The following is a 22,983-nucleotide window of genomic DNA, read 5'->3' as shown; positions in this document are numbered from 1 at the left end:
TTCGCGGTCAATTTACATCACAGTCAGTTTGTTCGCGGTCAATTTACGTCACGTTCAGTTGTCCCCGGTGAGTGTGTTCGCGGTCATTTTCCCGGGGCCATATGTCGTGGAAGTGGAACCGTCCAGAATATGGAAGTTATGGTAAACGAAAAACTACTACACAAAAAAGACAGAAAATATTACTGTATGCTGCTATTTAGCTTCTTTGACAGTATATTGTTGCAGTTACGGGTGGTTTCGACTACTCATTACTAAAAAATTACTGAAAATTACAAATTCATTTCGTTTAAGTTCAACGGATCAAGTGAGCGTTCGTTAGTCGTGACGTCATCATGGCGTATGATGCGAAATTAACTTGACTTCATTGAAATGAAGTGTGTTTCCTATTTCCAATAGATTTAAATGCAGCTTATCAAGACCAACTTAATTAAATCGATTCTTATTCTCAGCGAGATACTGCAAAGCAGTTGTGAGACTAGGTCACATTTCACGCTTTAATGCCAAGAAACCACGCAGTGTGATTAATAAATAATTAAAAGATCTACAAAGTAATTGTTGCAAAAATGGTCAATGAAGTTTTCTCTTGTGCGTTTTAAACGTCTTCAGAATGCACATATAGTTTTTGTTTTTAGAGTTTCTTCGTCTCTTTCCCTAGAAACGAATAGCAAATTATTTAAATCACGTAACTGGTTACATAAGCGCGCACTCATTTACACAAGCTAGTGTACAATACCTGATGTCACAAAGTCAACCATCTCGATGTCAGTCATTTGGTTCATATTCAATATCGTTAATTTGTTTACTGATATCACCTGTACAAATTAATTCATACATTTTCTTTGGCCAGTTTTTAGCGATTTGCGAAACATTATACTGTACTCTAACTGTTTTTGAGCTTTATCTGATCAACGACTATGGCTAACTTGAAAATAGTTAAAAAACTGTAAAACCTTCGGTCCAAGCCAAGTGTGTCCCTTAAGCTATCTGGCAAACTGAACAGCAGAACATGTAAATGTTCTTTCACTCTTCCAGCAAAAAGGGATGCGTTATATACTCAGTTCCCATTTGACAATACCCTACACGAAATTATAAAAAATTTACCAAATATTGGCAAATACAAAAGAAATGAGCTAAACGGAGCGTGATGTTAATTGACCGTGGGACAGAGAAGACGCTATGATCGTAAACGTTATAAATTATACCATGGTGAGTTTAGAACTGAAGAAACAAAGATCGGCGGCCCAGAAGGTTAATGATGCAAAGCCTTATACAACTGACACAACTCGGCTTGCTGTATTGTCAAGAAAACGTTCCTCAATGAGCTTGATTGAGGCGCCAGTACCAGGATGCGCTTTATTACGTAAGAGTTCAAATACAGTGCGATGCGCGATATTACCTAAGAGTCAAATACGAGTTTCTACTTTTTGAAAGTGCAACTGACCCACGTAATGCGACCGTGACCAATCAAGCCTTCCCCGGTCAATATAACTGCAAATTTCGCGTCTTCTTTGTGACTTCATTGTGGTCTGTCATGCGTGATGCCGCACAATGGAGTTGGCGACGTGTGACGACCTCACGACCTCAGTGCAGTTGGAAAGTAACAAGTCAATAGTTACCTTTATACTGTTTCCAAAATGGACGCGAAGCTACAGAATCAATGGAAACATCCGAATCGGCAACGGCTGCATTATGGGTCCGCGAAGGTTTCCCCTTCGCGCGTTTCCAGATTTCTCTCGAATTTTCCCACCAAACACGTGACCGATCGTTTTCGCGCGTCTTGTGGTAAAAATAGATGCCAGTTCCCATTTGACAATAAACTGCGGGGAAAAAAAGACGACCAATGAACCAATGTCTAGAAATAGGTTACTAGGTTTGATAAAACAATAAATTTTAGAAAAGAAATGAGAAAAATAGGTCGTAAAGTTAATTCACCGTTGGTTATAGACCTAACGATCAAAAACGTTATCAATCATACCATGGTGAGTTTAGAACTAAAGAAACTAAGAAAGGTGCCCTAGAAAGGGAATGATGCAAAGCCTTATTTAACTGACACAACTCGAAAGCTTTGTTTAACGTTTCACCCAATTTTACAAAATGCATTTGGTAAAACGCCAGTCAACACAGCCACAGGCTAATATGCCACAAACGCACGATATGCATGAGACAATTTTGGCATTGATAAGGTCGGGATAGGTAGGTAGGTTATGGATAACATTTAAAATGCCGTTTGATATTTGGAAACTTGCTCTATATAACTTCATGTAAAAACTCATTTTAGTACATCAGACTTATCTTCGCTCGAATCTGACGATTCAGATTCACTTGCCTGCTGAACACTGGCTATTGCAGAATTTACTGTTGCGTCGATTTCAATGTCAGAATCCTCGTCATCAGAGCAGTCTGACAGAAGATTTTGCAAATTTCTAATCCACGCATTGTGGATCTGTAAATCTTTGCCTAGACATTTTGTAAATGTTTTTGTTTTTATAATGAGGCTACTATGATACTGACTCCGATGAAAAACTCAAGAAAATTCAGATAAACATCAAACACTTCCCTTTAGAAAAGTTACTACTAAACTACCACAATTTGATATCCGTATACGTTGCGAGATACATTTCGTAATTTTTACTTCGGATTATTATTTAGGATTATTTAGAGTTTGTGTTGGCTGATCTGACACTTCATGTTCTATCTTCCAAAGATTTAATGCGCGAATTAATGAGTGCAGTAGGTCAAGGGAATCTTACTCCACCAGTTAATAAACGAATTCGTGCTAAATTTCTTAAGTGGTCACCACCAGACGTCGCACTTTCTTACCCACTACCGCCACAAATACAACAAATTCAAGTGTCTAAACCACCTCATTACCCACGATATAACGCTAACAATAGAACAAAGAGTTCCGGACAAACAAATACTAATTTCACAAATCATAAATTCACTAAACCAACGCGATTAATTTAACTAAACATGGCAACAACGATCACCACACACAAACATTGGCCAGTTTCACAAATAGTACAGCAAGTGGTAATTTATGACAAAGTGGTAATTGATCATATTCATCACCCACCTTTCAGAAACCAGGCCATCAACGCAGCAATTACCCTTGCGCAAAATCATTCGCGGGCAACAAAAAACATTTAACGATCTCAGCTAGATTTACCCGGTTAGCCCCGTCGATAGCACCTACTTCCAAAAGAGACTGTCCCTTGTTAACTGTTTATGATCACGCCAATTGAATTCTTTTTTATGTAGATAGCGCTGCAGCAACTTCTCTTTCGTGGGCTAGTTTAGCTCACAAATCAAACCCCAAACCGCAAATGTTTGTTTATGCTTCAGTTAAGTCATTGTATAAAATCACATTTATCATGAGTTTTATTTGATGAGTTCAATGGTTGTGAGAAATGAGAATAATGAGAACGATTGTTTGATTTATTGCCTTTGCCAGAGTGAGGTCATACCCAGCTTTTGTTTCCTTAAAGCATTTGGACATTTCCATTCAATTTAATTTCCCTAATTCGTTTCAAAGACCCTGACTTTCTGTGGGAAGCCTTTCCGCTTGACTAAATAGCTCTAAATGTTCCAAAGTTTATTAGTTTATAATTATAAGATTTGCATCGGTCTACCACAAGTTTGTGATTTCAAAACGTTGTAGTCCATTAACCTGGACACATACAAGATGAAACATTTGCAGGTTAGGACGTTCTGGTATTTGTGATTAATTTTGACATGAAACTTTCTTTGTACAAACTACAGATACAATCTACTATATAACAAACCCCATTCTACAACCCTGTCTAGTTAGTTCGAATCTTTGCAGTTACATTTGCGCGAATTCTCGCTCAATTCAAAAAGACTAGCAAATGGTATCTGGAAGTACAGTACTCAAATGTTATTCTGTAATTCTGTTAACTCTATGTGGCAATTGGTAATTGGAAATAGAAAAGGTTACCATGGGTAGCCAAAAATTAATCCTATTTAGCAAATTGCTACACTCAGTAGCCATCTGTTAACTCTATGTAGCAAATGGTAACTGAAATTATGGCAAATATAAACCCTAAATAACAAAAGAGATTACATATGGTAGCCAAATGGCAATCCTTTCATTGCCGCCGCAACAATTACACTTTGTATTGGTTTTCACGTCTTTACCTTTAAAAATAATTATGATTTCGTGAAAAGTTTAACTCTCCGGGTTAATTGCCAATTGTAATGTATGTCCGGAGTGATTTAGTCTTTCAAGTCATGATATGATGTTGTGATGTTCATCATTGATCAAATGAATTGCTGAATATAACGGACACCCAGGTTCACTTATTACGTAATAATGCCGAGTTCGAATAGACCGATAATTAGTTTATCGAAATCCGTGAAAACGAAATACGTTGACAGATTTTTTCATGTAACTGATTTATGGTTTTGGAAGGCGTTTTGCGTTATGGAAGGTACTCATCTGGCAATCCGGTTTTGCTATGCCCGTAGTGATTTAATTCTTTAAGTCTTTGCAACTTGAAACTTATGGAGTAATTTCACCAACCTAATTCGCGCAATTAACTGGCCGATAACATCGAGTTCAGTTCGACTCATAAAACGTATGGCGCGAGCAGTGACGGCAGCAACAAACAATTGCTGTACCTGGAGGCTGTCACATAAGAGCCAATGCTGGCAGCCCCGGGAAAAGTAAAACATTTCCAGGGTGGATAACAGCACCTTTGTTTGTGCACTTTTTGTCATCATTACGATGCCACAGGTATATAGACACTTAAACCATCTAAATTTAAATGAAATTGAACAACAGCAAATTTTATTTTTATAACAGCAGGGAGATGATAAAAGTGACCCAGCAACAGAAGAAAATGACGGGTCATGAATAAGCATTATGGACAAGTGCAGTCGGAAATCACAAAATCGGGATCTTCTAATACTGGATTAAATAAGAAGAAAAACTGTCCGTATGTTCTACTATTATTTCCAACAGCTTTCAAGTATGAATGGAAGATAATTTAAAATACCTTCAGCTTTTCAATGCTTTTTTTGATTTCTATGTGTAAAAGAAAACAAAAGCCAAACATTTCCGAGAATAATGACATAATGGTGTTCGTAATTGTTCTAGATACTGTGGTGTCATGAATTTGAACATATCGCGCGACTGCAAAGTCGTGCACGATAAAAAAATAATGGGAAAGGTGATTTCAAGTGCGAACTTTGCAAAAAGTTGCTGACTTCTTGGAATGGCCTCCTGAGACACCTACGTGGCAAGCTTCACGCTTTTTGTTTCGTGACAAAGGAGAGCCGGGCCCGGGCCGGAGCCGTAAGCTATGTTTCAGCTTTAGTTTAATTTCGCCGACTTGGCTGTTGGGTCTTCTTTGTTCGCTACGTCTCTTTATTTGCCTAAGTTATGTAGCATCTCGTTTTGTAGAACGTGATAGAGAGAGAGAGAGGGTTATTTAGCCCTCTTGCATGAAACAGTTAACTAGATCACTAAGATCAGTCGGTTTCATGAGAGAAAAATGAAAGGCAGTCTTGCTTCAACAGGCTGGCTTCATACCAATGTAGCCACATCGGAATTTTGAGTGTCGAGTCACGGGTAGCTAAGTCTTTTGTTTCCACCACGTGTCCACGTTTTATAGGTATTCGAGAGACTATGAGATGGTAATTAGCTGTGGAGTGGCAGTTTTTTTAAATGGGGTTTCTAAGAGTACCGCGTCAATGTGGTCATCGAAAGCAGTGTTTTTGTAAGTTTGTAAGATAAATCGTTCTTTGACAAGATTGCGAGCAAAAGTTAGCAACCATGATTATGCACACATCGCGAATTCGTACAACATTTCAGGACAAATTTTGAAACTTGAAAAGGTAAGGAACGTTAGAGCCATGTACATTTTGTGACATTTATTGGATTTCGTTATGAGATGCTATGGTTTTGGTTGTTGTGGTCGCCGTTGTTTTGGCCAGTTGAACAACTTCATTATTATATTTTCTCTTGTTTATATCTTTATCTTGTTATATGACTATTATTAACATCAATTTTAACTTTCACATTAACCATAACCACATGTGTTGTTATTTTTGTTCTCAATCTGAGAGCCCACATTCAAATCGTCTTGTTTGTTTCAGCCGACTCTGACGAATTATGGCGCTCGATGGTTGACGAAGATTCGCTTTATTACCGAAACAGCGCTTACTTGTCGAGACACAAAGATTTGCAACCTCTAGTGCGCACCATCCTGCTAGACTAGTTAATGGAGGTAGCAACTCAACTTCTAAACTCTAGGGGAAAGCAAGATAATGGAAAGTATGTTGTCTAACGCTAGTGTGTCTCTTTGCAGGTATCAAAGGTGTATACTTTACACTGGGAGACGTTTTATTTAGCGATCGACTACATTGATCGATATCTTTACAACACAACCAACATTCACAAAACGAGGTTACAGCTTGTCGGTGTCACCGCCTTATTTATCGCCGCGCAATTAGAAGTAAGTTTGTCATTTTTTTGTATAAAATTTATTTGAAGAACCTATATTCACGCAGGTAAACAGTATTTAGGAGAAATGATTTCTAAATATTGGTCTTTGCTAAACTTTTGTGTCTCTACAGGAAATCTATCCCCCGAAGTTAACAGACTTTGCCTACGTCACCGATGGAGCTTGCACGGAGGAAGAAATCATATCCCAGGAATTGTTAATCCTTAGCACACTCAAGTGGTCGCTTTCCCCAGTCACAGTGGTGTCCTGGGTAAACGTTTATCTTCAGACAGCTCACGCGGTCACGCCGCTTTCGCCGCCAATGCTCTGTCATCCGCTTTTTTTCCTTCCTCAATATCCGCAAGAAACATTTGTCCACATAGCACAGGTGGGAATAAATTGCAGTCAGTTCTTGTGTGAAATTAATTGTGTGAAACATTTCGACTGTGAGTTGCCGCCGATTTATTGACCCACTTTGCTTGTGTTTTGCATTCATGCAGTTATTAGCAATTAGCAAACAATATAACTAATATCGGGACTTTCCGCGTACAGCTACCTCACATCTTCACTTGCTGGATATTTAACGTGCGGTTTCAGAAACTGCGTCAAGTGTCGAGTAATCTTAACTGTTCTTATTTCCATTCTAGTTGATCGACCTCTTTACATTGGACATCAAAAGTCTTCAGTTTCCATCCGTTTTCTTGGCTGTGTCCGCCTTGTACCATTTTTCATCGCGGGAGCTCGCCACCCAAGTTTCAGGCTTTCAGTTCTTAGACATCGCCGCTGTAAGTAATTCTATAAGCACTGGGATAATTCTAGTATAAGAGTGTTATAAGATTTAGATAATACTAGGAGTGTTATCAGCAATGTCTACCAATTTATTTACGGCATTTTACCTAATTTTGAGTTTATTGCTTTAAAAATCGGTTTTCCGGTGTTTGTCGGATTATTTATATCATTTATTTTTAAGGCATTAGGTGCCTTATATAGTTGGTTTTGTTAATATTGCCTGAAATTTGCGTGTTTTAATTGAACTCTTTATGCGTTTAGTGTGTTCACTGAATGGCGTTGTTTGCGATAACAGTCCCACACAGTGGTCTTCAACCTATGAAACAATTCCGCAGGGTGGAAGCAAGTGACGTACAAAATATTCAAACTCACACGAATAACATTGACACCTTTATTAGTTAGCGGTAAACAATTCGGCTGATTTTGAACTGTTTTACTAAGTGTATGTTTTGCTTGTATGGCTCATCTTGGTTAAAGTTGGAATTGAACCCTAAAAGAGGACAAATGGTAGGCGTATTATAATTAATTATAATTATAAACTAATAAACTTTGGCACATTGAGAGCTCTTTAGTCAAACGGAAAGGCTTCCCATAGAGAGTCAGGGTCTTTGAAAAGAATTAGAGAAATTAAATTGAATGGAAATGTCCAAGTGGTTTAACGAAACAAAAGCTGGGTATGACCTCGCTCAGTCAAAAGCAATAAATCAAACAATCGTTCTCATTATTCTCATTTCTCACAACTAAACTTATCAAATAAAACCCATGATAAATGTGATTTTATACAATGATTTAACTGAAGCATAAACAAACATTTGCAGTTTGGAGTTTGATTTGTGAGCTAAACTAGCCGACGAAAGAGAAGTTGCTGCAGCGCTATCTACATAAAAAAGAATTCAATTGGCGTGATCACAAACAGTTAACAAGGGACAGTCTCTTTTGGAAGTAGGTGCTATCGACGGGGTTAACGAGTTAATCCAACGTCGATCGCCGAATGTTTTTTGTTGCCCGCGAATGATTTTGCGCAAGGGTAATTGCTGCGTTGATAGTCTGGTTTCTGAAAGGTGGGTGATGAATATGATAAGTTATCACTGTGTCATAAATTACCAATTGCTGTATGATTTGTGAAACTGGCCAATGTTTGTGTGTGGTGATCGTTGTTGCCATGTTTAGTTAAATTAATCGCGTTGGTTTGGTGAATTATGATTTGTGAAATTAGTACTTGTTTGTCCGGAACTCTTTGTTCCATTGTTAGCGTTAGATCGTGGGTAATGAGGTGGTTTATACACTTAAATTTGTTGTATTTGTGGCTGTAGTGGGTAAGAAATTGCGACGTCTGATGGTGACCACTTAAAAAATGTAGCACGAATTCGTTTATTAACTGGTTGAGTAAGATTCGTTTGACCTACTGCACTCATTAATTCGCGCATTAAATCTTTGGAAGATAGAACGCGAAGTGTCAGATCAGCCAACAAAAACTCTAAATAATCCTCAGTCCTCACGTTTATCAAAATTTTTCAAGATTTCATTGATTATTATGTCGTAACAGTTATGAGCATACGCAGAAGGTAAACAAAGTAGCCCGAGGTCTGTCGCCGGAATTGCCTCTACCGCTAACATGTGACGATTAGTTTTTGAAGTGATTTGATAAAGGGAAAATTTATGTTCAAGGTGGGAAATCCACGCTTCGGGATTGATTTACATGCTATACATGAAATACAAAATACTTACATGATTTAATCCTATTTACACATACTATCTCGATAAACAATGACATTTAATCGCTATAAAATACACATAGCTCGTTGCCATATCTCAAACAATACTGCACCACAAAGCCTATGCATATAAAGGAATACACTTCATTGCTTTTTTCACTAATACATAAACATTTTAACGCATCTTAAGGATATACGTTCTTTTATATTTTAGAATATTAAACAGCAGTTAACATAATTATTCATCCAATATGTTTCTAAACGGTCTGTTTGCAAAGCGTTTTTTATTCGTCATTTTGTACAAGACGTACTTTGTTGTTGTTCCATAACAGTGGTTGCGATTTACCACGGCAAACGAATGAAAACTGCCGACATTGCCTGTGATTATTTTACAGGCAGGCTAAAACAGCTACTGTTGCGTTTTTTAGCAGTTTTGTCATAGTTGCAATATCATCCCCGTGCTTTTCGATTCTGGCTTTGTACTCTGCAAACAACCTTGACTAGAACTCGATGGCAAACTTCTTTCGCGAACGTGCTGCGATCACGCTGTTTCGCATTTTCAGGAAGTCCGACTCGAACGTTACGAGCTTTCAGGTACTGGCGCCAGTCTTTCAATTGGCCTTTGTTGTACCTGTTCACCGAGTAAGAAACTTTTTGGCATAACCTAGAATCCTAGATCATCTGATTAGAAACAGGTAATTCCTTTTTCCTCTTCGTCCACATCTATCTCATGACTTAATACAATTTTAGGTAACGAGGGTCAGCAAGATACTGCCAGAAGATGATAGGTGTGTGTTAAGTTAAAGTTGACATGATAAGGCTTTAGAATTTAGGTAGTAGGCCTATAGTCATATAGTTCGTAGATTAAATAAATCTTTCAGGGAGCTTTTGAATTCTTCTTCGAAGACGTCATCTCATCAATGGAAGCACGTATTCACGAATTGCAGAATGAGAGGAAACGCAAGATTTGCATCGGTCTACCACAAGTTTGTGATTTCAAAACGTTGTAGTCCATTAACCTGGACACATACAAGATGAAACATTTGCAGGTTAGGACGTTCTGGTATTTGTGATTAATTTTGACATGAAACTTTCTTTGTACAAACTACAGATACAATCTACTATATAACAAACCCCATTCTACAACCCTGTCTAGTTAGTTCGAATCTTTGCAGTTACATTTGCGCGAATTCTCGCTCAATTCAAAAAGACTAGCAAATGGTATCTGGAAGTACAGTACTCAAATGTTATTCTGTAATTCTGTTAACTCTATGTGGCAATTGGTAATTGGAGATAGAAAAGGTTACCATGGGTAGCCAAAAATTAATCCTATTTAGCAAATTGCTACACTCAGTAGCCATCTGTTAACTCTATGTAGCATATGTTAACTGAAATTTTGGCAAATATAAACCCTAAATAACAAAAGATTACATATGGTAGCCAAATGGCAATCCTTTCATTGCCGCCGCAACAATTACACTTTGTATTGGTTTTCACGTCTTTACCTTTAAAAATAATTATGATTTCGTGAAAAGTTTAACTCTCCGGGTTAATTGCCAATTGTAATGTATGTCCGGAGTGATTTAGTCTTTCAAGTCATGATATGATGTTGTGATGTTCATCATTGATCAAATGAATTGCTGAATATAACGGAGACCCAGGTTCACTTATTACGTAATAATGCCGAGTTCGAATAGACCGATAATTAGTTTATCGAAATCCGTGAAAACGAAATACGTTGACAGATTTTTTCATGTAACTGATTTATGGTTTTGGAAGGCGTTTTGCGTTATGGAAGGTACTCATCTGGCAATCCGGTTTTGCTATGCCCGTAGTGATTTAATTCTTTAAGTCTTTGCAACTTGAAACTTATGGAGTAATTTCACCAACCTAATTCGCGCAATTAACTGGCCGATAACATCGAGTTCAGTTCGACTCATAAAACGTATGGCGCGAGCAGTGACGGCAGCAACAAACAATTGCTGTACCTGGAGGCTGTCACATAAGAGCCAATGCTGGCAGCCCCGGGAAAAGTAAAACATTTCCAGGGTGGATAACAGCACCTTTGTTTGTGCACTTTTTGTCATCATTACGATGCCACAGGTATATAGACACTTAAACCATCTAAATTTAAATGAAATTGAACAACAGCAAATTTTATTTTTATAACAGCAGGGAGATGATAAAAGTGACCCAGCAACAGAAGAAAATGACGGGTCATGAATAAGCATTATGGACAAGTGCAGTCGGAAATCACAAAATCGGGATCTTCTAATACTGGATTAAATAAGAAGAAAAACTGTCCGTATGTTCTACTATTATTTCCAACAGCTTTCAAGTATGAATGGAAGATAATTTAAAATACCTTCAGCTTTTCAATGCTTTTTTTGATTTCTATGTGTAAAAGAAAACAAAAGCCAAACATTTCCGAGAATAATGACATAATGGTGTTCGTAATTGTTCTAGATACTGTGGTGTCATGAATTTGAACATATCGCGCGACTGCAAAGTCGTGCACGATAAAAAAATAATGGGAAAGGTGATTTCAAGTGCGAACTTTGCAAAAAGTTGCTGACTTCTTGGAATGGCCTCCTGAGACACCTACGTGGCAAGCTTCACGCTTTTTGTTTCGTGACAAAGGAGAGCCGGGCCCGGGCCGGAGCCGTAAGCTATGTTTCAGCTTTAGTTTAATTTCGCCGACTTGGCTGTTGGGTCTTCTTTGTTCGCTACGTCTCTTTATTTGCCTAAGTTATGTAGCATCTCGTTTTGTAGAACGTGATAGAGAGAGAGAGAGGGTTATTTAGCCCTCTTGCATGAAACAGTTAACTAGATCACTAAGATCAGTCGGTTTCATGAGAGAAAAATGAAAGGCAGTCTTGCTTCAACAGGCTGGCTTCATACCAATGTAGCCACATCGGAATTTTGAGTGTCGAGTCACGGGTAGCTAAGTCTTTTGTTTCCACCACGTGTCCACGTTTTATAGGTATTCGAGAGACTATGAGATGGTAATTAGCTGTGGAGTGGCAGTTTTTTTAAATGGGGTTTCTAAGAGTACCGCGTCAATGTGGTCATCGAAAGCAGTGTTTTTGTAAGTTTGTAAGATAAATCGTTCTTTGACAAGATTGCGAGCAAAAGTTAGCAACCATGATTATGCACACATCGCGAATTCGTACAACATTTCAGGACAAATTTTGAAACTTGAAAAGGTAAGGAACGTTAGAGCCATGTACATTTTGTGACATTTATTGGATTTCGTTATGAGATGCTATGGTTTTGGTTGTTGTGGTCGCCGTTGTTTTGGCCAGTTGAACAACTTCATTATTATATTTTCTCTTGTTTATATCTTTATCTTGTTATATGACTATTATTAACATCAATTTTAACTTTCACATTAACCATAACCACATGTGTTGTTATTTTTGTTCTCAATCTGAGAGCCCACATTCAAATCGTCTTGTTTGTTTCAGCCGACTCTGACGAATTATGGCGCTCGATGGTTGACGAAGATTCGCTTTATTACCGAAACAGCGCTTACTTGTCGAGACACAAAGATTTGCAACCTCTAGTGCGCACCATCCTGCTAGACTAGTTAATGGAGGTAGCAACTCAACTTCTAAACTCTAGGGGAAAGCAAGATAATGGAAAGTATGTTGTCTAACGCTAGTGTGTCTCTTTGCAGGTATCAAAGGTGTATACTTTACACTGGGAGACGTTTTATTTAGCGATCGACTACATTGATCGATATCTTTACAACACAACCAACATTCACAAAACGAGGTTACAGCTTGTCGGTGTCACCGCCTTATTTATCGCCGCGCAATTAGAAGTAAGTTTGTCATTTTTTTGTATAAAATTTATTTGAAGAACCTATATTCACGCAGGTAAACAGTATTTAGGAGAAATGATTTCTAAATATTGGTCTTTGCTAAACTTTTGTGTCTCTACAGGAAATCTATCCCCCGAAGTTAACAGACTTTGCCTACGTCACCGATGGAGCTTGCACGGAGGAAGAAATCATATCCCAGGAATTGTTAATCCTTAGCACACTCAAGTGGTCGCTTTCCCCAGTCACAGTGGTGTCCTGGGTAAACGTTTATCTTCAGACAGCTCACGCGGTCACGCCGCTTTCGCCGCCAATGCTCTGTCATCCGCTTTTTTTCCTTCCTCAATATCCGCAAGAAACATTTGTCCACATAGCACAGGTGGGAATAAATTGCAGTCAGTTCTTGTGTGAAATTAATTGTGTGAAACATTTCGACTGTGAGTTGCCGCCGATTTATTGACCCACTTTGCTTGTGTTTTGCATTCATGCAGTTATTAGCAATTAGCAAACAATATAACTAATATCGGGACTTTCCGCGTACAGCTACCTCACATCTTCACTTGCTGGATATTTAACGTGCGGTTTCAGAAACTGCGTCAAGTGTCGAGTAATCTTAACTGTTCTTATTTCCATTCTAGTTGATCGACCTCTTTACATTGGACATCAAAAGTCTTCAGTTTCCATCCGTTTTCTTGGCTGTGTCCGCCTTGTACCATTTTTCATCGCGGGAGCTCGCCACCCAAGTTTCAGGCTTTCAGTTCTTAGACATCGCCGCTGTAAGTAATTCTATAAGCACTGGGATAATTCTAGTATAAGAGTGTTATAAGATTTAGATAATACTAGGAGTGTTATCAGCAATGTCTACCAATTTATTTACGGCATTTTACCTAATTTTGAGTTTATTGCTTTAAAAATCGGTTTTCCGGTGTTTGTCGGATTATTTATATCATTTATTTTTAAGGCATTAGGTGCCTTATATAGTTGGTTTTGTTAATATTGCCTGAAATTTGCGTGTTTTAATTGAACTCTTTATGCGTTTAGTGTGTTCACTGAATGGCGTTGTTTGCGATAACAGTCCCACACAGTGGTCTTCAACCTATGAAACAATTCCGCAGGGTGGAAGCAAGTGACGTACAAAATATTCAAACTCACACGAATAACATTGACACCTTTATTAGTTAGCGGTAAACAATTCGGCTGATTTTGAACTGTTTTACTAAGTGTATGTTTTGCTTGTATGGCTCATCTTGGTTAAAGTTGGAATTGAACCCTAAAAGAGGACAAATGGTAGGCGTATTATAATTAATTATAATTATAAACTAATAAACTTTGGCACATTGAGAGCTCTTTAGTCAAACGGAAAGGCTTCCCATAGAGAGTCAGGGTCTTTGAAAAGAATTAGAGAAATTAAATTGAATGGAAATGTCCAAGTGGTTTAACGAAACAAAAGCTGGGTATGACCTCGCTCAGTCAAAAGCAATAAATCAAACAATCGTTCTCATTATTCTCATTTCTCACAACTAAACTTATCAAATAAAACCCATGATAAATGTGATTTTATACAATGATTTAACTGAAGCATAAACAAACATTTGCAGTTTGGAGTTTGATTTGTGAGCTAAACTAGCCGACGAAAGAGAAGTTGCTGCAGCGCTATCTACATAAAAAAGAATTCAATTGGCGTGATCACAAACAGTTAACAAGGGACAGTCTCTTTTGGAAGTAGGTGCTATCGACGGGGTTAACGAGTTAATCCAACGTCGATCGCCGAATGTTTTTTGTTGCCCGCGAATGATTTTGCGCAAGGGTAATTGCTGCGTTGATAGTCTGGTTTCTGAAAGGTGGGTGATGAATATGATAAGTTATCACTGTGTCATAAATTACCAATTGCTGTATGATTTGTGAAACTGGCCAATGTTTGTGTGTGGTGATCGTTGTTGCCATGTTTAGTTAAATTAATCGCGTTGGTTTGGTGAATTATGATTTGTGAAATTAGTACTTGTTTGTCCGGAACTCTTTGTTCCATTGTTAGCGTTAGATCGTGGGTAATGAGGTGGTTTATACACTTAAATTTGTTGTATTTGTGGCTGTAGTGGGTAAGAAATTGCGACGTCTGATGGTGACCACTTAAAAAATGTAGCACGAATTCGTTTATTAACTGGTTGAGTAAGATTCGTTTGACCTACTGCACTCATTAATTCGCGCATTAAATCTTTGGAAGATAGAACGCGAAGTGTCAGATCAGCCAACAAAAACTCTAAATAATCCTCAGTCCTCACGTTTATCAAAATTTTTCAAGATTTCATTGATTATTATGTCGTAACAGTTATGAGCATACGCAGAAGGTAAACAAAGTAGCCCGAGGTCTGTCGCCGGAATTGCCTCTACCGCTAACATGTGACGATTAGTTTTTGAAGTGATTTGATAAAGGGAAAATTTATGTTCAAGGTGGGAAATCCACGCTTCGGGATTGATTTACATGCTATACATGAAATACAAAATACTTACATGATTTAATCCTATTTACACATACTATCTCGATAAACAATGACATTTAATCGCTATAAAATACACATAGCTCGTTGCCATATCTCAAACAATACTGCACCACAAAGCCTATGCATATAAAGGAATACACTTCATTGCTTTTTTCACTAATACATAAACATTTTAACGCATCTTAAGGATATACGTTCTTTTATATTTTAGAATATTAAACAGCAGTTAACATAATTATTCATCCAATATGTTTCTAAACGGTCTGTTTGCAAAGCGTTTTTTATTCGTCATTTTGTACAAGACGTACTTTGTTGTTGTTCCATAACAGTGGTTGCGATTTACCACGGCAAACGAATGAAAACTGCCGACATTGCCTGTGATTATTTTACAGGCAGGCTAAAACAGCTACTGTTGCGTTTTTTAGCAGTTTTGTCATAGTTGCAATATCATCCCCGTGCTTTTCGATTCTGGCTTTGTACTCTGCAAACAACCTTGACTAGAACTCGATGGCAAACTTCTTTCGCGAACGTGCTGCGATCACGCTGTTTCGCATTTTCAGGAAGTCCGACTCGAACGTTACGAGCTTTCAGGTACTGGCGCCAGTCTTTCAATTGGCCTTTGTTGTACCTGTTCACCGAGTAAGAAACTTTTTGGCATAACCTAGAATCCTAGATCATCTGATTAGAAACAGGTAATTCCTTTTTCCTCTTCGTCCACATCTATCTCATGACTTAATACAATTTTAGGTAACGAGGGTCAGCAAGATACTGCCAGAAGATGATAGGTGTGTGTTAAGTTAAAGTTGACATGATAAGGCTTTAGAATTTAGGTAGTAGGCCTATAGTCATATAGTTCGTAGATTAAATAAATCTTTCAGGGAGCTTTTGAATTCTTCTTCGAAGACGTCATCTCATCAATGGAAGCACGTATTCACGAATTGCAGAATGAGAGGAAACGCAAGATTTGCATCGGTCTACCACAAGTTTGTGATTTCAAAACGTTGTAGTCCATTAACCTGGACACATACAAGATGAAACATTTGCAGGTTAGGACGTTCTGGTATTTGTGATTAATTTTGACATGAAACTTTCTTTGTACAAACTACAGATACAATCTACTATATAACAAACCCCATTCTACAACCCTGTCTAGTTAGTTCGAATCTTTGCAGTTACATTTGCGCGAATTCTCGCTCAATTCAAAAAGACTAGCAAATGGTATCTGGAAGTACAGTACTCAAATGTTATTCTGTAATTCTGTTAACTCTATGTGGCAATTGGTAATTGGAGATAGAAAAGGTTACCATGGGTAGCCAAAAATTAATCCTATTTAGCAAATTGCTACACTCAGTAGCCATCTGTTAACTCTATGTAGCATATGTTAACTGAAATTTTGGCAAATATAAACCCTAAATAACAAAAGATTACATATGGTAGCCAAATGGCAATCCTTTCATTGCCGCCGCAACAATTACACTTTGTATTGGTTTTCACGTCTTTACCTTTAAAAATAATTATGATTTCGTGAAAAGTTTAACTCTCCGGGTTAATTGCCAATTGTAATGTATGTCCGGAGTGATTTAGTCTTTCAAGTCATGATATGATGTTGTGATGTTCATCATTGATCAAATGAATTGCTGAATATAACGGAGACCCAGGTTCACTTATTACGTAATAATGCCGAGTTCGAATAGACCGATAATTAGTTTATCGAAATCCGTGAAAACGAAATACGTTGACAGATTTTTTCATGTAACTGATTTATGGTTTTGGAAGGCGTTTTGCGTTATGGAAGGTACTCATCTGGCAATCCGGTTTTGCTATGCCCGTAGTGATTTAATTCTTTAAGTCTTTGCAACTTGAAACTTATGGAGTAATTTCACCAACCTAATTCGCGCAATTAACTGGCCGATAACATCGAGTTCAGTTCGACTCATAAAACGTATGGCGCGAGCAGTGACGGCAGCAACAAACAATTGCTGTACCTGGAGGCTGTCACATAAGAGCCAATGCTGGCAGCCCCGGGAAAAGTAAAACATTTCCAGGGTGGATAACAGCACCTTTGTTTGTGCACTTTTTGTCATCATTACGATGCCACAGGTATATAGACACTTAAACCATCTAAATTTAAATGAAATTGAACAACAGCAAATTTTATTTTTATAACAGCAGGGAGATGATAAAAGTGACCCAGCAACAGAAGAAAATGACGGGTCATGAATAAGCATTATGGACAAGTGCAGTCGGAAATCACAAAATCGGGATCTTCTAATACTGGATTAAATAAGAAGAGAAACTGTCCGTAAGTTCTACTATTATTTCCAACAGCTTTCAAGTATGAATGGAAGATAATTTAAAATACCTTCAGCTTTTCAATGCTGTTTTTGATTTCTATGTGTAAAAGAAAACAAAAGCCAAACATTTCCGAGAATAATGACATAATGGTGTTAGTAATTGTTCTAGATACTGTGGTGTCATGAATTTGAACATATCGCGCCACTGCAAAGTCGTGCACGATAAAAAAATATATAATGGGAAAGGTGATTTCAAGTGCGAACTTTGCAAAAAGTTGCTGACTTCTTGGAATGGCCTCCTGAGACACCTACGTGGCAAGCTTCACGCTTTTTGTTTCGTGACAAAGGAGGGCCGGGCCGGAGCCGTAAGCTATGTTTCAGCTTTAGTTTAATTTCGCCGACTTGGCTGTTGGGTCTTCTTTGTTCGCTACGTCCCTTTATTTGCCTAAGTTATGTAGCATCTCGTTTTGTAGAACGTGATAGAAAGAGAGAGAGGGTTATTAAGCCCTCTTGCATGAAACAGTTAACTAGATCACTAAGATCAGTCGGTTTCATGAGAGAAAAATGAAAGTCAGTCTTGCTTCAACAGGCTGGCTTCATACCAATGTAGCCGGACAAAATACTTACATGATTTAATCCTATTTACACATACTATCTCGATAAACAATGACATTTAATCGCTATAAAATACACATAGCTCGTTGCCATATCTCAAACAATACTGCACCACAAAGCCTATGCATATAAAGGAATACACTTCATTGCTTTTTTCACTAATACATAAACATTTTAACGCATCTTAAGGATATACGTTCTTTTATATTTTAGAATATTAAACAGCAGTTAACATAATTATTCATCCAATATGTTTCTAAACGGTCTGTTTGCAAAGCGTTTTTTATTCGTCATTTTGTACAAGACGTACTTTGTTGTTGTTCCATAACAGTGGTTGCGATTTACCACGGCAAACGAATGAAAACTGCCGACATTGCCTGTGATTATTTTACAGGCAGGCTAAAACAGCTACTGTTGCGTTTTTTAGCAGTTTTGTCATAGTTGCAATATCATCCCCGTGCTTTTCGATTCTGGCTTTGTACTCTGCAAACAACCTTGACTAGAACTCGATGGCAAACTTCTTTCGCGAACGTGCTGCGATCACGCTGTTTCGCATTTTCAGGAAGTCCGACTCGAACGTTACGAGCTTTCAGGTACTGGCGCCAGTCTTTCAATTGGCCTTTGTTGTACCTGGTCACCGAGTAAGAAACTTTTTGGCATAACCTAGAATCCTAGATCATCTGATTAGAAACAGGTAATTCCTTTTTCCTCTTCGTCCACATCTATCTCATGACTTAATACAATTTTAGGTAACGAGGGTCAGCAAGATACTGCCAGAAGATGATAGGTGTGTGTTAAGTTAAAGTTGACATGATAAGGCTTTAGAATTTAGGTAGTAGGCCTATAGTCATATAGTTCGTAGATTAAATAAATCTTTCAGGGAGCTTTTGAATTCTTCTTCGAAGACGTCATCTCATCAATGGAAGCACGTATTCACGAATTGCAGAATGAGAGGAAACGCAAGATTTGCATCGGTCTACCACAAGTTTGTGATTTCAAAACGTTGTAGTCCATTAACCTGGACACATACAAGATGAAACATTTGCAGGTTAGGACGTTCTGGTATTTGTGATTAATTTTGACATGAAACTTTCTTTGTACAAACTACAGATACAATCTACTATATAACAAACCCCATTCTACAACCCTGTCTAGTTAGTTCGAATCTTTGCAGTTACATTTGCGCGAATTCTCGCTCAATTCAAAAAGACTAGCAAATGGTATCTGGAAGTACAGTACTCAAATGTTATTCTGTAATTCTGTTAACTCTATGTGGCAATTGGTAATTGGAGATAGAAAAGGTTACCATGGGTAGCCAAAAATTAATCCTATTTAGCAAATTGCTACACTCAGTAGCCATCTGTTAACTCTATGTAGCATATGGTAACTGAAATTTTGGCAAATATAAACCCTAAATAACAAAAGATTACATATGGTAGCCAAATGGCAATCCTTTCATTGCCGCCGCAACAATTACACTTTGTATTGGTTTTCACGTCTTTACCTTTAAAAATAATTATGATTTCGTGAAAAGTTTAACTCTCCGGGTTAATTGCCAATTGTAATGTATGTCCGGAGTGATTTAGTCTTTCAAGTCATGATATGATGTTGTGATGTTCATCATTGATCAAATGAATTGCTGAATATAACGGAGACCCAGGTTCACTTATTACGTAATAATGCCGAGTTCGAATAGACCGATAATTAGTTTATCGAAATCCGTGAAAACGAAATACGTTGACAGATTTTTTCATGTAACTGCTTTATGGTTTTGGAAGGCGTTTTGCGTTATGGAAGGTACTCATCTGGCAATCCGGTTTTGCTATGCCCGTAGTGATTTAATTCTTTAAGTCTGTGCAACTTGAAACTTATGGAGTAATTTCACCAACCTAATTCGCGCAATTAACTGGCCGATAACATCGAGTTCAGTTCGACTCATAAAACGTATGGCGCGAGCAGTGACGGCAGCAACAAACAATTGCTGTACCTGGAGGCTGTCACATAAGAGCCAATGCTGGCAGCCAAGGGAAAAGTAAAACATTTCCAGGGTGGATAACAGCACCTTTGTTTGTGCACTTTTTGTCATCATTACGATGCCACAGGTATATAGACACTTAAACCATCTAAATTTAAATGAAATTGAACAACAGCAAATTTTATTTTTATAACAGCAGGGAGATGATAAAAGTGACCCAGCAACAGAAGAAAATGACGGGTCATGAATAAGCATTATGGACAAGTGCAGTCGGAAATCACAAAATCGGGATCTTCTAATACTGGATTAAATAAGAACAAAAACTGTCCGTAAGTTCTACTATTATTTCCAACAGCTTTCAAGTATGAATGGAAGATAATTTAAAATACCTTCAGCTTTTCAATGCTGTTTTTGATTTCTATGTGTAAAAGAAAACAAAAGCCAAACATTTCCGAGAATAATGACATAATGGTGTTAGTAATTGTTCTAGATACTGTGGTGTCATGAATTTGAACATATCGCGCCACTGCAAAGTCGTGCACGATAAAAAAATATATAATGGGAAAGGTGATTTCAAGTGCGAACTTTGCAAAAAGTTGCTGACTTCTTGGAATGGCCTCCTGAGACACCTACGTGGCAAGCTTCACGCTTTTTGTTTCGTGACAAAGAAGGGCCGGGCCGGAGCCGTAAGCTATGTTTCAGCTTTAGTTTAATTTCGCCGACTTGGCTGTTGGGTCTTCTTTGTTCGCTACGTCCCTTTATTTGCCTAAGTTATGTAGCATCTCGTTTTGTAGAACGTGATAGAGAGAGAGAGAGGGTTATTAAGCCCTCTTGCATGAAACAGTTAACTAGATCACTAAGATCAGTCGGTTTCATGAGAGAAAAATGAAAGTCAGTCTTGCTTCAACAGGCTGGCTTCATACCAATGTAGCCGGACAAAATACTTACATGATTTAATCCTATTTACACATACTATCTCGATAAACAATGACATTTAATCGCTATAAAATACACATAGCTCGTTGCCTTATCTCAAACAATACTGCACCACAAAGCCTATGCATATAAAGGAATACACTTCATTGCTTTTTTCACTAATACATAAACATTTTAACGCATCTTAAGGATATACGTTCTTTTATATTTTAGAATATTAAACAGCAGTTAACATAATTATTCATCCAATATGTTTCTAAACGGTCTGTTTGCAAAGCGTTTTTTATTCGTCATTTTGTACAAGACGTACTTTGTTGTTGTTCCATAACAGTGGTTGCGATTTACCACGGCAAACGAATGAAAACTGCCGACATTGCCTGTGATTATTTTACAGGCAGGCTAAAACAGCTACTGTTGCGTTTTTTAGCAGTTTTATCATAGTTGCAATATCATCCCCGTGCTTTTCCATTCTGGCTTTGTACTCTGCAAACAACCTTGACTAGAACTCGATGGCAAACTTCTTTCGCGAACGTGCTGCGATCACGCTGTTTCGCATTTTCAGGAAGTCCGACTCGAACGTTACGAGCTTTCAGGTACTGGCGCCAGTCTTTCAATTGGCCTTTGTTGTACCTGGTCACCGAGTAAGAAACTTTTTGGCATAACCTAGAATCCTAGATCATCTGATTAGAAACAGGTAATTCCTTTTTCCTCTTCGTCCACATCTATCTCATGACTTAATACAATTTTAGGTAACGAGGGTCAGCAAGATACTGCCAGAAGATGATAGGTGTGTGTTAAGTTAAAGTTGACATGATAAGGCTTTAGAATTTAGGTAGTAGGCCTATAGTCATATAGTTCGTAGATTAAAAAAATCTTTCAGGGAGCTTTTGAATTCTTCTTCGAAGACGTCATCTCATCAATGGAAGCACGTATTCACGAATTGCAGAATGAGAGGAAACGCAAGATTTGCATCGGTCTACCACAAGTTTGTGATTTCAAAACGTTGTAGTCCATTAACCTGGACACATACAAGATGAAACATTTGCAGGTTAGGACGTTCGGGTATTTGTGATTAATTTTGACATGAAACTTTCTTTGTACAAACTACAGATACAATCTACTATATAACAAACCCCATTCTACAACCCTGTCTAGTTAGTTCGAATCTTTGCAGTTACATTTGCGCGAATTCTCGCTCAATTCAAAAAGACTAGCAAATGGTATCTGGAAGTACAGTACTCAAATGTTATTCTGTAATTCTGTTAACTCTATGTGGCAATTGGTAATTGGAGATAGAAAAGGTTACCATGGGTAGCCAAAAATTAATCCTATTTAGCAAATTGCTACACTCAGTAGCCATCTGTTAACTCTATGTAGCAAATGGTAACTGAAATTATGGCAAATATAAACCCTAAATAACAAAAGATTACATATGGTAGCCAAATGGCAATCCTTTCATTGCCGCCGCAACAATTACACTTTGTATTGGTTTTCACGTCTTTACCTTTAAAAATAATTATGATTTCGTGAAAAGTTTAACTCTCCGGGTTAATTGCCAATTGTAATGTATATCCGGAGTGATTTAGTCTTTCAAGTCATGATATGATGTTGTGATGTTAATCATTGATCAAATGAATTGCTGAATATAACGGAGACCCAGGTTCACTTATTACGTAATAATGCCGAGTTCGAGTAGACCGATAAATAATTAGTTTATCGAAATCCGTAAAAACGAAATACGTTGACAGATTTTGTCATGTAACTGCTTTATGGTTTTGGAAGGCGTTTTGCGTTATGGAAGGTACTCATCTGGCAATCCGGTTTTGCTATGCCCGTAGTGATTTAATTCTTTAAGTCTTTGCAACTTGAAA

The 22,983-nt window shown here is 37.8% G+C and overlaps 1 protein-coding gene and 1 pseudogene across 1 annotated transcript; both read left to right on the top strand.

Moving 5' to 3' along the window:
• Positions 1 to 101: 101 nt before the first annotated feature.
• On the top strand, positions 102 to 7,658 carry LOC143444293 (G1/S-specific cyclin-E1-like; annotated as a pseudogene).
• A 3,104-nt stretch (positions 7,659 to 10,762) lies between these two features.
• On the top strand, positions 10,763 to 13,976 carry LOC143444292 (G1/S-specific cyclin-E1-like). Its single transcript, XM_076943482.1, is given in 6 exon segments — positions 10,763 to 10,769; positions 12,439 to 12,569; positions 12,651 to 12,797; positions 12,919 to 13,173; positions 13,433 to 13,570; positions 13,836 to 13,976. Coding segments are annotated over 6 exon segments (819 nt in total).
• Positions 13,977 to 22,983: the final 9,007 nt, after the last annotated feature.

Source organism: Clavelina lepadiformis, chromosome 1 (assembly GCF_947623445.1).
Source record: "Clavelina lepadiformis chromosome 1, kaClaLepa1.1, whole genome shotgun sequence".
Lineage (NCBI taxonomy): Eukaryota > Metazoa > Chordata > Ascidiacea > Aplousobranchia > Clavelinidae > Clavelina > Clavelina lepadiformis.
The sequence above is the reverse complement of the archived record's forward strand: the minus strand, read 5'-3'. Positions and strand labels throughout refer to the sequence as shown.